General features: G+C 36.0%; 1 protein-coding gene across 5 annotated transcripts in view; it reads left to right on the top strand.

Moving 5' to 3' along the window:
• Positions 1-16,944, top strand: part of LOC150103432 (L-fucose kinase-like) — a 455,316-nt gene that overhangs the window by 35,902 nt on the left and 402,470 nt on the right. For all 5 annotated transcript variants that reach the window (XM_090397435.1, XM_090397431.1, XM_090397433.1 and 2 more), the window contains one exon: positions 14,036-14,086. In XM_090397435.1, coding sequence (XP_090253561.1) covers positions 14,036-14,086 — 51 coding nt within the window. The remainder of the gene's footprint in view (positions 1-14,035; positions 14,087-16,944) is intronic.

A 16,944-nucleotide genomic window follows, 5' to 3' on the forward strand; every position in this document is an offset into this window, starting at 1 on the left:
CTACCCAGGCCGGTTTCGACCTTTATTTAGATCTCATCACTGGGAGCCAGACCTCGAGGTGATACCGAGGTTGAAGTAGTGCAGGTCATATTTTCAGATATGAGTTGACATAAGGTGTCACACCTTATTATTAAAATTCTCTAGATTAGAGATAGTTGTTGGTAACCAACAACTATCTCTAATCCAGAGAATTTTAATAATAAAAATAATTTTTTAATTTTTAAATTGAAATTTAAGTTGAAATTAAAGTTATTTTAGTCTTGGTATCACCTCTGGGTCTGGCTCCCATTGATGAGGCCTCAATAATGTCAAAACTGGTCTGGGTAGTGGCCCTTCCCATAATGCATAGCATTACACATACCCGTAAGGATATGTGCTTTGCATTATGGGATACTAAGGCAAGTGATGTGAAGTCATAAGCTTCTATATATGAATTGTCCCAGTCCTGAAAATAGTTCAGGGGCAAACTTATTTGCTTAAACTTGGATAAAGGATTAAACTAAGTATATAATTTCTTGGTATCTTTAATTTATGCTATAACCAAGTGAAAAAACTTCCAACACCCATCTAGGAGATCCTTTTGTCATACATGCAGATCATCATACTTGCCTTAAACACACTCAAATTCTCTGCAGACACCACACTCTCAGGCAGGGCATTCACAAATCTGTATGCAAAAAACTTGTTTCTCTTGCTCCTGCTTACACCCTCATACAGCTTCCAAGGATGACCTCTGGTTCTTCCCTGATCTCCCACCATTTTCTGTACAACCTCTCCAACATTGATCCTATAACAACCCTTACCAAAAATTAAATATGCCAAGAAATTATATTGTTGGTTTTATCCATTATCCAATTGTATGCAAACAAGTTTGCACCTGAAGTAATCTCAGGACTGGGCAACTCGTATATAGAAGTTAATGACTTCACATTACTTGCCTTAGTATCCCATAATGCAAAGCACATATCCTTACAGACATGTATAATACTATGCGTTATGGGAAGGGTCATTATCCAGACTGGTTTCAGTCTTTATTGCGGTCTCATCAGTGGGAGCCATACCCAGAGGTGACACCAAGGCTGAGGCAGTGCAGAAGTCATACGTCCATATACGAGTAGCCAAGAGGTGTCACACCTTATTTCTAAAATACTCTGAATTAGAAATAGATGCTGGAAGTTTTCCCACTTGGTTATACAAATTGAAGACTGACGAGACCTCAATAAAGATTGAAATCGGTCTGGGTAGTGACACTTCTCATAACGTGTAGCATTATACATGTCCATAAGGATGTGTATTATGAGATACTAAGGCAAGTGATCTGAAGTTATTAGCTTCTATGTACTAGTTGTACAGTCCTGAAATTACTTCATGTTCAAACTTTGTTTGTATACATTTGATTAAAGGATTAAACCAAGAATATAATTTCTTGGCATCTTTAATTTATAGTATAAACAAGTGGGAAAATTTCCAACAACCCTCCTTACTAACTTGTAGGTCTCTATCATATCACTTCTTTCTGTCCTATCTTCTAGATCTATTTTCATCTCTGGATCAATTTTGGTGTGTTTATACATGCATGGGTTCACTTTTTTCACTTCTGTTCCTTTTTTCAGTTATAATTATACTCTACCCCAGCTCATGCAAAGTGTACGAATACAAATACACAGCTTATCAGGGTTCAGTCACCCTTGCATTGCATAGGTTGTCTGCCTTGCAGATGCCTACTGTCAGGTAGTGTGCAAGTAATGTATATATGTAAGTAAAATTTTTATAACTTGAATTCTTTTTCATGGCTCTTTCAGAATAATTTACATAAGTTGGACTGCCTATAAGCGTGTTTGTATAACACACATATACACACATCTCACACCTACCTTAGTAGGTGTGAGATGGATAAATAAAGAGATTAAGCATGCGATACAGAGAAAAAGGGCATTGTTGAGGCAGCATAAGAGAAGTGGAAGTAACCAATTTCATGAGGTCTACAAAGACCAGGCAAGGAGGGTGACTTGGTTGGTGAGAGTAGCTAAAGAGAGGTATGAACAGCAGTTGGCTAATGAAGCCAAAAAGAATAATCCTAGGGAGTTCTTTTGATATGTAGCCAGCAAAAGAAAGAATGATTATGGAAGGATGACATTGATTGGAGGAAATGGTATAAAGACAGCTGTTGCAGAATGTGTGGTGGAGACACTTAATGAGCAGTTCATAAAGATCTTTCAATCTTGTGAATGTGACTTCATGGAGAGATTGAGAGCAGTTGATGATGGGGAGGAGAGACTGCCTGTAAGTGAGCAAGAGGTGTTTGGGGAGTTGAATAAACTAGATGTAAATAAGGCTGTGGGACTTGATAAGATATCACCGTGTATTCTGAAGGAATGTGCCAGAGAGTTGACGCCTGCCTCGACATATTTTTTTAATACGAGTCTTCCACTTGGTCAAGTTCCTAAGGAGTAGAAGGAGGGCAAGATTGTGTCACTTCATAAAGGAGGTGATCGAACTCAAGCATCAAACTATAGGCCTATCTATGTGTCAGGTTTTGTGGTTAAGTTGTTGGAGAAGCTTTTGAGAACTAGGATCCAGAGTTGGGTTGACAACAATGATATAATCTTTGATGGACAGAATGGATTTGCTAAAGGGAGGTCATGTTTTAGTAATCTACTTACTTATTACAATAAAGTGACTGCTTCCTTGGACAGAGGAGAAGGATACATAGTAATATACTTGGATTTCGCAAAAGCTTTTGATAAGATATCACCGTGTATTCTGAAGGAATGTGCCAGAGAGTTGACGCCTGCCTTGACATATTTTTTTAATACGAGTCTTCCTTATGATAAGTTGACAGTGAAACTAGTGCAGATGAGGTTGGATATTAGATTAGTGCATTGGATTGGAGACTGGCTATCTGATAGTATCAACAAGTTGTGTATGGGGGTGCGATATCCAGGAAAAGGAAAGTCACTAGTGGAGTGCCTCGGGGGTCTGTTTTAGGGCCATTACTATTTAACTTGTATATTAATGAAATTGTCGAAGATTTGGATGGAGATATTCAGTTGTTTGCAGATGATGCAAAGTTGGGACAAGCCATAAAGAGTAGTGAAGATGTTGTGGCTTTACAAGAAGACTTGAATAAATTGAGTGATTGGGCAAGCAAATGGGAATGTGAGTTCAATGTTGCAAAATGTAAGGTTTTAAAATTTTGAAAACAAAGATGGGATGCAGAATTTATGCTTGCTGAGAATATATTGTTGGAGGTAGAGGAAATAAGAGATCTGGGGGTGATAGTGGATAAGGATCTAAAATTTAGGGGACACATCGCCAAAATTGTGAAGATAACACCAAGACTTCTGGGAATGATGCGGAGAACACTGACGTGGAAGTAGGGAGATTCTTGTTCCATTGTATAAGGCTTTGATTAGGCCACATATGCACTATTGTGCCCAGATTTGGTCAGCAGGTTTTCAGAAGGATGAAGAGATGTTGGAAAGGGTCGAAAGGCGGCTGACTAAGGTAGTTTCTGACCTCTGGAATGTTGAGTATGAGGAAAGATTGAGAAGATGTAATTTGCAGAGTCTGGTGGAGAGAAGGAAGAGGGGAGATATAATAGAGATCTTCAAGTTGGTAAGGGGTTGTTATAAGATCAATGGTGGAGAAGTTCTACAGAGAACTTCTACAGTGGAAGATCAGGGGAGAACCAGAGGTCATCCCTAGAAACTGTATAAAGAGGGTGTGAGTAGGGGAGTGAGAGGCAGGTTTTTTCCATACAGAGTTGTGAATGATTAGAATGCCTTGCCTGAGATTGTGGTGTCTGCAAGGAGTTTGAGTGTGTTTAAGACAACATGGTATGATGAGATGTGTGTGATAAAAGGACTTCCCAGATGAGTCTTTGACTCCATGTGGTCTTGGGTAATAATAATAATATTGTTATTTATTTATTTTCTATCATAGCACCATTTTTATTGTTAAAATGACTTGAAATAATAATAATAATTCCTCCATTAGTTATTGGTATTGAATGAAATTTAATATTTAGCGTTGTTATTAAAATTTGTGAAGTTGAAGTTGTTTCTTTTGGATCATTTTGACAACAAATTTAGGCAATACAAAATTATGTCTGTAGTATATATATGATAAAACTGGCTCAGTGGATGTGGCGTTTGCCAACCACGGTGCTTGGCCGCACAAAGGAAGACTTGGTTTCGAGTCTAGTCGGCGACTAGAGGAAATTTTTCTAAGCCTTTTTTCAACCGGTTCCCGAGTTAGTCGATCTCTGGCACGGGCAAGCAGGTTCTTCCTCCCGGAAACTCGGGTTTTTCGTCCTGTAAACTCAAGAAAATCGACCGTAGAACCCACATTATTTCAGACATTAAATATATTGTGTTAGGGTTAGGGACCACGAGATGGCGGCACATTTGAGCCGTCTCTCTTCACTGAGTACTGCTTAATTAGTGATAGTCTTGGGCTATCTATCTCTGATTGGTACCAGTGGAGATTGAACTGCCCACTCAGTCTCCAAAAGTTAGATAGGGCTAAATGGCCTCGCCTACTCCCCGTATACAGGAATAAAAAGGTGTTAGCTGATTTTTTTTTTTTTTTTTTTGATAAAACTGGCTATAAGTTCAAGTCACTCACTGTGTACTATATTGATGGAACTGAACTGAACTGCACGAAACTGATGATGCCAGGGACTTGAGTGTGGCTGTGGATATGGAGTTGAAATTTAGAGAGAATATTGTGAAGGTGGGCACATCAGATTACGTGGCCGTTTAAGAACATGTGGATAGGCAGGAATAAGGAGGTTATTATTTCCTTTTATAAGTCTTTAATAAGTTCACATATCTGGATTAGTGCCATGGATCTGGTCACCTGGATTCCTTGGGAAGAATGAAGTGGTGGAGATGGGCCAGATGTGACCAAAATTTTCACTGGTCAGTGGAATGCACCTTTTGAGAATAGATCACAGGTCTGTATGCTTCAAAAACTAGCTGATAGGTGAATAAGAGGGGGGGGGGACATGATAGATGCATATAAGTTATTAAAAGGGTTTTATAGGATTAACTGAAAACTTTTTTTCGGTATATGGCAGGAAGGGAGAGAGAGAACAAGAGGTGTCACCCCTGAAAATTTCATAAGGGTGTGGTTAACAAGTATATTAGTACTAGATTTTTAATATATATAATTTTTAATTTATTTTTAATTTAATTAAAAAAATTTTTCAATTTAATTTATAAGTACATATATATATATTTTAATATATATAATTTTTCATATATTACTGATCATAACAGTAATAATAATAATAATAATCTTGGTTATGACTTACCTCCAGATCCTTCACACTACTTCGTTCATCCCCAAGGAGGTCACCTGGATTCCTATCCAGGTGACCAGATCTGTGAAGTAATCCAGATGTGGCCTTATTATAGCATTATGAATGGAATAATACTCTCTTCTTCATCCAAGTAATCGTCACTCACCATATTGTGTTCCAAATGTTTTGCTTTCCCAAGGATGTTAGTTTGAATTCATTAAAATATCAACATTTTCAATAAATTCATAGTTTATTTTGTCCTGAAAAAAGTATTAAACCTGATATCAAAATTGGAGATATTAATCTCAGCAGTTTACTTATCCAGATTATGTTATACTTCTAAATAAATCCAGTACAAGTACAATCACTGACTAAATTGAATAATTGCTATGATAAATATGGAAATCAGCAATAAAAAGACAAAGACATTGAAAATAGCCAGAAACATTGAAACATCAGCAACTTTCTGAATGGAGAATCTATAGAACAAGAAACATTTCAGCTATTTAGGCACAATTTTTACTGAAGATGACAAATTAATTATGGAAATCTTCTTCTTCTTCTGCAGCTTCTCCCACTTAAGTGGGGTCACGGTTGATAATGAGTCTCCTCCATACCTTCCTCAACCTCAAGGGCTCACTTTAGTCAGTATGGGCATGGCAAAACCCGAGGTACGAGATGCTGGACCATGCCTTACTTCATGTAATATATATCTGTTATATTATTCTGTAGACTGGTCCCTCCTCTTCTTTCTTTTCTTCTTTCTCCTCTCCTTGCTCCTTCCCCCTGCTATTAGAGTATTCGAGGGCTAGGGGTGAGTCTTTCCTATCTTGCTAAGTTAGTTCGTCTTATGCAGCCACCGAAGGAGGCAAGCTAGCCTCAATAGGTGCTGGTCCCAAGCCCGGATAAATGCGAGGGTTGATGTCAGGAAGGGCATCCGATCAGAAAACTTCAATGCCAGCTCAAACTATGATATGAGTCAAAGAGAAAATTAATTATGGAAATAGACAGCAAAATATGGAATAATAGAGAAATTAGTCACCCCACTAAACTAGCTGTATACAAGTCAGTGTTCAAACCATTGAGAGCTGGGTTAGAAATAAAACACTTGATCACAGACTGAAGACCAACAGCTATGAGAGGTCTGAGAAGGATTAGGAGAGTGAACAGGTGATATCAATGGCAGTATCATATTAAAAATAAGTATAGTAGGAATTTGACCTTCTGTGTGACCTGTTAATAAAAGTTTGTTAAAAGGAAAATATACCCGAGGAATGGAAGGAAAGTACTCTTGTCCCCATCTACAAAGGTAAAGGGGATGCACAAGACTGTAAGAATTACAGAGGAATAAAGTTGATATTCCACACAATGAAAATCCTAGAGAGGGTTCTTGATGGAAGACTGAGGAAGGAGGTGGAGATTGCAAAGGAGCAATTTGGCTTCATGCCTGGTCGATTCACAACAGACGTCGATTGACGACCCAGATAGTTTTGGGTTACAACATTTGTCATAACCCAAACTATCTTTGGGTTACGACAGATGATGGAAAAGTTTCGAGAGAAGCAACGGGAGCTACATCTGGTATTTATTGATTGGGAGAAAGCGTATGATAGAGTGCCAAGGCAAGAAGTCTGGAGGTGTCTGAGGAAGAAGAAGGTACTGGAGAAATATGTCAGGCTGGTGCAGGAGATGTACAGAAATGTGAAGACAAGAGCTCGGACCTGCCTGGGAGAGACAGAAAGTTTTCCAGTGACAGTTGGCTTGTATCAAGGGTCAGCATTAAGTCCGTTCCTGTTTAATATTGTGATGGAGGTGGTGAGAGAAGACACGCCTTGGACTATGTTGTATGCAGATGACATCGTGCTGTGTGTAGAATCAAGAGAAGTGGCAGCTAAACTGGAAAGTTGGAGGAAAGTACTGGAAGAGAGAGGTATGAGACTCAGCAGAAGTAAGACAGAGTATATGTGTTGCAAAGTGGATGGCAGCAAGGAGACTGATTTGGAGCTGGAAAGAAATGTCATCAGGAAGGTCAGTGACTTTAGATACTTAGGTTCAACAATGAAAGAGGATGGTGAGGTCGAGAAGGAAGTCAGATGCAGGATGGAGGAACTGGAGAGAGAGAGAGAGAGAGAGATGGCTGGAGTGCAATGCAATAAGAGGGTGCCGATCAATCTAAAAGGCAAAATCTACAGGACAGTAATGAGACCAGTTATGATGTATTCTATGGAAACTGTGGTCCTGAGCAAAAATAACATCAGCAGGATAGAGGTAGCAGAGATGAGAATGCTTATGTGGATGTGCGGTGGGACCAGAAAGGATCATCTGAGAAATGACTATGTAAGGGGAACGGTGAAAGTTACGAACTTAGGAGCAAAGATACAGGAGGCAAGGTTGAGATGGTTTGGTCATGTGATGAGGAGGAAGGAAGAGTATGTGGGAAGAAAGGTCATACAGATGGATGTTCAGGGGAGTAGGAAGCATGGGCGGCCAAAGAAGAGATGGAGGGAGATGGTGGAGGAGGACTTGAGGATGAAGAACTTGGACGTGGCCACAGCCCAGGGCAGGAGGTTGTGGAGGAGACTCACTACAAACAGCGACCCTACTTAAGTGGGAAAAGCTGCAGAAGAAGAAGATAGTAGGAAAGATCTTGACATTGTTAGCATTAAGGAATGTGTTAGCAGAGCTAATCTCAGGTGTGATAGTCACTTAAACCCATTGGGCGAGGAAAGGTTAGTAAAACAAATGTTATTTACAAGGATAGAAGGAAAAAGACTATGAGGAAGTCCACATAGATTTTGAGCTTCTAATACAATAAAAATTGCCTTAAAAGAGAGAAATATAAATTCTTTTAATAATTGGAGTGACAAATAACAGATTGATTTCTAGGAAAATAGACAATAAGGAAGTTAATAATATGATGTAACTCTTTTATGTATTATTATCATAATATCCTGTACCCCCCCCCCCCCCCCCCCAAGGGTACATATCAGGAATTCGATGATGATGATGATTTTGTCCTTAAGCTCATATACTGTCTGCATTGTCACTAGCCTCTTTTGGAATGCATTCCATGCTCTGCCTGCTCACTGTGTGGTGCAGTTCAGATATGTACTTTTCTGCTCCTAGGAATCTGGTTTGAATAAATAAGTAGTAACAAGAGTTAATACTGGTAATAATAACCATTGCTTAAGTCTTGCTACATATGCCACATGTATGAAAGCAAAATCTTTATTTTGAACTTATTGAATTGTGCTTTTATATACATATTTCATAATATTTGGATATTATTTGGATGGGTTAGAAATAAAACACTTGACCAAAGACTAGAGTCCACAGATATGAGAGTCCTGAGAAAGATTAGGGGCGTGAACAGATGGCATCAATGGCTATATCATATTAAAAACATGGATATTAGGAAAGAACTTGACATTGTTAGCATCCAGGAATGTGTTAGCAGAGTTAATCTCAGGTGGCTTGGTCACTTAAACAGAATGGGAGAGGAATGATTAGCAAACCAAGTGTTTTCTGCAGGTTGACAGGAAAAAGACCCAGAGGAAGACCAAGATATAGGGTGGCCTGATACAGTAAAAAGTGCCTTAGAAGACAGAAATATAAGATCTGATAATGTTGGAGTCTTAACAGGTAACAGATTGATTTTGAAGGAAAATTGTAGATAGGAAGTTAGTAATTATGTAAGTTTTTCATGTAGTACTGTCATATACTGTACACCCCTTGAGGATATGTCAGGAATTTGATGATGATGATAATATTTGGATATACATCAAGCTGTAGACATTTTATTTTTTTTATACCTCCTTGGAGGCAAAAGACTCATCATAGGGTCTCACTTGTTATCACATCACACACACCTCATCAAACCATGCCTTAAATGCATACACTCTTTCCAAGTTATTACAGTATCAGGCTGTGCATTCCACTCACCAGTCACTCTCCATACAAAAATCTCCTCTGACTCTGTCTACTCACACCTGCCCTCTACTGTTTCCAAGGGTGACCCACAGTCATATCCCCCATTCTTCTCTTATCCACAAATTGCATATTCTCATTTAAACCTCTCCCAATATCAGTATTAAAGAATAACAGTTTTTAGTTTTTATTGGTTGTAATATTACAGGAAATAAATTAACCGAAAAGGATGATTGTCTTCATCAGAGTAAGCAAACAATATAATTGTAGTGTTAGCATCTGTAAACTAAAAAACACTACCAAGTGAAGCCTGTAGGAACCATTACAGTATGAATAATGGAAAAGTGGAAGACATGGAAGGTGGCATGAGTGACCTGCCATTCAGCATTGTTTGCAGATGTTTTGCTGAAGAGTTGAAACTTGGTGTCTGAAAATATCTAATGAGATATTTCCAAATGTCACACAGGATCAATCCTTGGTTCTTTTTAAGGGTGCCATGAGAAAGATGACCATAGTTAATTCTTTTTTCTAACTAGAGATAAAGTTATCTTCTAAGTAGGGCATAGGGCTTTTGTTCTAATTGGTGTCATAGTGTGTATAGGAATGGTGATAAACTAGAAGTTTTCTTCTCTGTTATGAGTAACATCTTCAAGACGTTCTCTTTTTTCTCTTATCCTCAAACTTATTGATGTCTAACCTATATATGAAAGGCCATATGAGCAGGTAATTCTGTAAACACCAGGATGTTTGTAGAAGGGATTATTGTCCACAAGATTGGTTTTATTCTTGTTAAAACACTCCAAGCACTGTTCAGAGATTTTAATGCAATTGCATTTTTGATCTGCTGTGAGCAAGCGTGGAACCCATCTTGCGCAAAGCATTTTCATTTGCAGTTCTTCATGTAAAATATATTACACGTTCATTTGAAATGCCTATAGTCTCATCAATTTCACACACTTTGACTCACCAGTCATCCAATACCATATCATGCTCTTCATCAGTGATTTCTGGTGTCGTTACACTTTTTGGACGTCCTTCACGTGGATCATCTTCGAGGCTGGTACGGCCATATTTAAAATCGGCAGCCCATTTCTTAAATGTCAAAAATGAAGGAGAAGAGTGCCAATAAACTTTTATGAACTTTGAATGAATTTCTTTTGGTGTTAAACATTCTTTTACAAAGAATTTTATAAACGCACAATACTCAATTTTATCTTTTTCAAGGGATACAGACAACACCTTTGCTTCAGACAGCTGTATAAAGCAAACTACTTGATAGAATGACTTGCATTTTCACATGGATGCTTATGACAGATGTACCAACTTAGAAAAAAAAAATCTTGCCAATAGTGTTGCCATCTATGGTCGATGCCAAGAACTTTTCAGACCATCCTCATATTTGATCATTTGCATTTCTTGTGGACTAGAAATGCAAGTAATCTAAGGCTAAGGAATTAATGGAGAGAATTCAGAAATGAGTGAACAAGCTTGTAATAGGTCTGTGAAATGTTCTCTATGAGGATAGATTGAAGGTGTGTGGTTGCAGAGTTTTGCTGAGGATAGGGAATATAATAGAAATTTATAAGTTACTAAAGGAATTCTATAAGATTGACATAAAAGAAAAGTTTCAATATATGGGGAGTAGGGGGGGGGGAAACAAAGGGTCACACTTGGAAGTTTCTAAGAGTGTGGTTTGTAAGGATGTATGGACTAGGATCTTTACTTGAAGAGTGGTGAATGAGTGAATAGATTACCAAAGGTAGTTGTTAGTTCCCAACAGTGAAGAAGTTTAAGGAGATCTGTCATAGGTATTGCATTAATGTATTGTATGTGTCTACTGCAATGAGATTTTTGATTCCATTAGGACCCATATAAATCTTCCTCTTCTTTTACTACAAGAACACCTACTTAGCCCACTAGAGGGCACCATCAGGACTTTTAGGAGAACAATAGCTTCATCACTTCATTCTCAGTTACTGTTATGTAGTGCCAACGTGCATGTGCCTTTTTTGTAAGTTCCTTTTGAAGATGGCAACGTGACGTTGCTGAAATATTGGAAATATTTATTAAAGTATAATTTAAGAGCTTTTATTGCTAAAAGACCATAAGATATAATGATAAAATATACAAAGAGCCCACAAGTTTCACTAGCCACTGTCTAGCATTTTCAAAGCTGTACTGGTGTGAAAACAAATGCATCAAGTTACATGAAAAACATACACTTTAGTAACTGCTAGGCCATTACATTTGATAATTCGTGTTTGAATGCTTCAGTCAGAATCCGGTACATGACCACGTGTTGTGTAGTTTTTTGCATATTATAGTTCTGTTAAACTGAGAGAAATGATGAAATTTTTCCATATGTCTTTAAGAATAATACCTTGATTTCTATTTAAATTATTGTCTGTGCGTAGCACCACAGTTGCTTCTTTGAAAGTTCTGTGTCTGGTCATTCTCGATGTAAGGCATAGAACTGTTTTTCCAATCTATAACGTGATTTGATGTTGAGAAATGATGAGCTAAACCAGATATGATGATTCTATTGTGATTGACATCCCCCACATGTTCCTTCTGTCTTATTTCAAAACTTCTAGAAGTCTGACCAATGTAAGAAAGGCCACACGTGCATGGAATTTCATATACTCCAGGAAATTTGAAGAAAGGTACCTCATCTTTGGGTGATCTTAAGATTTGTCTGATCATGGTAGTTGGTTTAAAAACCACTCTGATGTTATGAGGTTTTAACATTCTCACCAATTTTGTGGAAACTGAATTAATATATGGCATGACAGCTGTGGACACATATTGGGACACCGTAACACGTTGTTGGAGGTTGTCTTTAAATAGCAATTTGTTTAAAATGTTAGAAGGGTATCCATTCAGAGATAGAGTGTTAGCTATTTGTGACAGTTCTCTCTGTACATCAGCTTCTTTAGAAATAGACCTTAAGGCTCTATTACAGAACATATGAATGATGCTGTGTTTTTGTGATCTATGATGGTTGGACGAATAATGTAGATATATACCTGTATCTGTGGGTTTCTTGTAAATGGACAGTTGGATATTGTTATCTTCTCTCTTCATGAGAATGTCAAGAAAAGTTAGTTTTTTGTTCTTCTCCAGTTCCATAGTGAATTTGATCTTATTGTATAGTGAGTTGATTTTATTAAGAAACATGAGAAGGTTTTCCATGATATCGTTCCAGATGATGAACATGTCATCGACATATCTCCACCAAATCAATGGACCTTTTTATGGAAATTTTTTTTTTTTCAAAAAAATTTGAAAAGGATAGGAAATGGTGGAAAAGATTCTTTCCACCATTTCACCAAAACCATCAAAACTTTGCGTTATGTCTGACATACTGCAAAGACAATGAGATGAAACCCAGTACATCAGCTCTATAACAATCCCATTTGTTAGTACCATATCCAGAAAATTAGCTCTTCTTCTAAAACCATATAATATCAGAGTAACCTTCAAACCTATTGAGAGACATTCAAAAGTTTATAAGATCACTGAAAGATAGCCATCCTTTCTACACATACTCTGGAGTTTATAGCATACCTTGTTCTTACGGTATTAATTACATTGGACAGACATCTAGAAGTTTTGATACAAGAAAGAAAGAACACATAGGCTATGTAAGGAATAACAGACAGAATATATCAGGTCTTTCTTCACACTTTGCCTCTACCAACCATAATATTGAATGGGATATGAGTCATATACCCTACATAGAAGACAACTACCATTCCAGAACATTTAAAGAAGCTGCTACAGTCGTCCGTTCAACAGGTAACTTAAATAAGAATCAAGGCCTAATCTTACCAGATATATGGAAAACTCTAATCAGATCATTTAACCAAAAAGAAATGAACTTTCACGAAAATTACATTAAATATCTCAACAAATAAAACGCTTGTGACACGCATATTATATCATTGTATCACGCATAGTGATAACTTTATATAATTTTTAGAATTGTCGGTTAGTTTCCTGGTGTTTGTTACTTTCTATTGCTTACCAGTGTATTCCTTTGAAAATGCTGACAGATATCAGTCAGTGAAACGTTGGATATTAAACTAACATTTACTTGACTAACATACAGAATTAAGTCTTTAATTTATTAATACTAATAGTCAAGAAAAAGGTCATAATAACAAAATAGATGTTTTGATAGATTCAGTATTACAATAATCTCTCAAGTATCTAACCACAACACTAGAGCAGTTTCCCATCCAGATAATTGAAGGGTTAGATAACTGAAGGTTCTGTTATGTGATGCTGCACCAGAAATTAATTGAATGTTCTAACCCATTCAACAGTCATTGAATTGAAGGTTCATTCATTTGAAGGTCAGATAATTGAGAGTTCACTGTATATACTATTTTTTATTCTTGTAACTCAAGTCTCTAAATCTCCCAACATGTTATCTAATTAGCACGTAGCTTTGAAACTGGGAAGAAATTTCGCCTTAAAATAGTGGAGATTTTTGTTTTGCTGTTACATCATTTTGTAATAATTTGCTGACTATTCATTGAAGTCTCAGAATGAATTTAGTCTAATTCTAGGAAATCATATGTGGCATATTAATAGAACAGAATGTACAAATACAAAATCTTTAATTGGAAGTTCCATCTGCTGAGTTGAAGTTAACTGCTATATATATGTATATTTTTTTTGTTTTGTTTATTTACAGTAATTACTATTGTTTTTTTTTTCTAGTTTTTGTGTACATTATATTTTATTACAATCTTAAGATTTTCAGTTCCAAATTTAGTTTTTAATATTTTTTAGGTTGTGACAGCAGATGTTTTATGTGATGCCCATATACTTATATTACACAATGTAAGTGTTGTTTTGTGCAAAAGCAGTTAATTCATTTGATAATTTTCTTTCTCTTTTGAGATGGACCTTATTGGATTTGTAAAGGTCAAATGTTAGGGTTAAGAGCAAATCTTCAGATCTGTAAATAAATTTATATTTGTGATTAAAATTATAAATGTATCATGATTTCAAAATCAATACTTTTAAAATTTCTCTTATTTGCCTTTACTGAAGTAATAATTAATATGTGGAATTTTCATCTCCATTATATAACTTCAAGGATATATAAATTTAAGTTTGAAGCAGTAAGTACCAAATATTTGTATATACAAGTATAATTATTTCCTAAACATTTTTTTTTTTCAGAAAATATTATGTTTCAAAGAATACAGTGTTCTTATTTATAGATTTCAACAGGTCATCCTACATGTCTGTTCAGAGAAGAAAATCCCCAAACTAGCTAACTTAGCTGGTCTCTGGTCTTAGTAACTAGGTATCATAAATTAAAAAAAAAATAAAATAAAATAAAATCAGCAGTGGATTAGCCATATATCTTATATACTACAATAAACCAAAAATTTACAAGTACCATGCTATGCTACTATAGTAGACTGTTCTTTTTTCTTTTTTTTTTTTTTTTTTTTTGTTCACTCTTAGGATGTTCCTTTTTTTTTTTTTTTTTTCTTTTAACTGATCCATTTTTATTTATTTTTATATTTTTTTGGCCCGTTTTTTTTTAACATTTTCTGTATTCATGAAGACAATAATGTTCTTCAGGATATATCAGTTACTTAATTACTTAACAGTTGTTTCCTTGATAATCAGTGTTCTAATATTAAATGTCAGTAAACAACAATATTAATAATTGATATAATTAATTGTTCAATAGTTGTTCACTTTAAGTCTCAGCTTGGGCAAGGTTCCAAGGGAATGGAAAGAGGATAAGATAGTTCCATTACATAAAGGTGGCTCTAAAACAGAATTAGCAAACTACAGACCAATTAATATATATTTGCCAGCCTGTTGGCTGAGTGGTTAGTGTACCTGCTCTCCAACCAACAGGCTGTGAGTTTGAATCTCACCATTGGCATACATTTGAGAAAGGGATTTCATCGCAATAACAACATTCATTACCTATTTCTTAAAGTTCTAAACTTTTTTCTTCTGCAAGGTATATGCAAAACTTTAATTTCTTTTTCCATAAAGTAATATTAAGGGTGCAAGAAAAATATGTGAAAATTATGTGAGGGCGAGTTATATTTGAGTAAATACAGTAGTCCAATGGAGCCAAATCCAGGTTGTTGGGAGGAAGTACCAGAACTTCAGTGATTTCGTCAGTATTCATGGAAATGAAGTTGTGGGACATCTTCTCTACAACCTACATGGGGTTCCATCAGAATGGTTATTTTCCAAATTAAAAACACATTCCTTGAGTATTTTTAAAAGTGATGAACAAGTCAAAGCAGTGATGAGTAAATAGGTTTGAAAACAACATGAAGTTTTACTATGATGACTTCAAAAAACTTGGTATGCAGTGGAGAAAATATATTAAAAGGGAAGGAGATTATGTTGAAAAGTAGTTATTATTTAGGACTTCGGCTCAGGCATCTAAGGCTATGAGGCCAGTATGCTATTTCTTTTAATTGCAGGTATTTTTCTAGCTGGTTTGCTTGTTTTGTCAGAAGAAAAACCAAAGTTTCTGGAGGAAATATTCTGTTCCCTTCATATGAAACCAGATAACTCATCTTCAGTTGAAAAGCCCTTATAAAGGCTTTTCTTTTCTCAGATGTAATTTGAACAAAGGTTTTTCAAACTAAAGGATGTGTTACTGACATTGAACATGCCCCTGAGTTTGATTGAACTATGCATGCTCTGAGAAACACTGAATGAAAATGAAGAAGATGTAACTATTTGTATGATATTAACTGTGTTTTGTTTTTTTATTTCACTGACATATGCTGTTTGCATTGCTTTTAAAATCTCTTATCATAGTGTTTTGAATAACTTTTTTCCCCTGGAACACTATCATACGTCTTTTCAGGTCTATAAAACTTAAAATCTGTCATATCTGACCAAGTTTTGCTTCACTAGTTTTCCTTAGTCTTTTACGATTCATCCTTACTTCAGTTGCATTTTTAACACTTAGTGTAGCAATTCTTCTGTCATTTTAATACCAAAGTTTCTTTTTCATAGATAGGTACTACAGCACTGCTTCATCTGTAAATTTTGCCTTCTGACCAGGCTTCTGAATTAATGCAGTGTGGCTGCTGCAAAATTTTTATACCTTCCTATTTTGCTTTTTTGGGTCAAATATCACCCTATCCTGTTTGCCTTCCATGTTTCAGATTCCTGATAGTATTTTCTATCATTACTGCATTGTAATCACTTGTTCTGCCTTGAGATTTTCTTCCTCTGTTCCATTACTTGTTAACTTATGTAACAAGTTTTCAGAATATCCATATCTACAGTCTTTAATGTCCTTTGTTGTCACTGATTCCTTTTGCAGTATTTTTTCCTCCATTTCTTTTCATGCCATCTTCATGATATTTATTTTCTGTATTTGCAGTCTTCCTACTACTTTATTAGATAATTTTACATAATTAGCTTTCTGACATTTTTCTCTATATTCTCTAAGATTCATACTGACTAACTTGCCACTTTTGATACTAGTTTCACTTTTACTGGACTGTCTCTTTTACTTCATGAAGCATCATAAAGTTTTATTTTACTTCATTATACTCTTTCCAGGTCAATAAAACTTAAAATCTCTAGTATCACAACGTATACTGCTTGTTCTTTCTCAAGTTTTGCTTCACCAGTTTTTCTAAGTTTGGCTCTTATTTTCAAACTCTTTCACTTTTTCTCCAATACTGTTTGTA

Source organism: Typopeltis vanoorti, chromosome 9 (genome assembly GCF_054136105.1).
Source record: "Typopeltis vanoorti isolate ZY-2024b chromosome 9, IOZ_Tvanoo_1.0, whole genome shotgun sequence".
Taxonomy (NCBI): domain Eukaryota; kingdom Metazoa; phylum Arthropoda; class Arachnida; order Uropygi; family Thelyphonidae; genus Typopeltis; species Typopeltis vanoorti.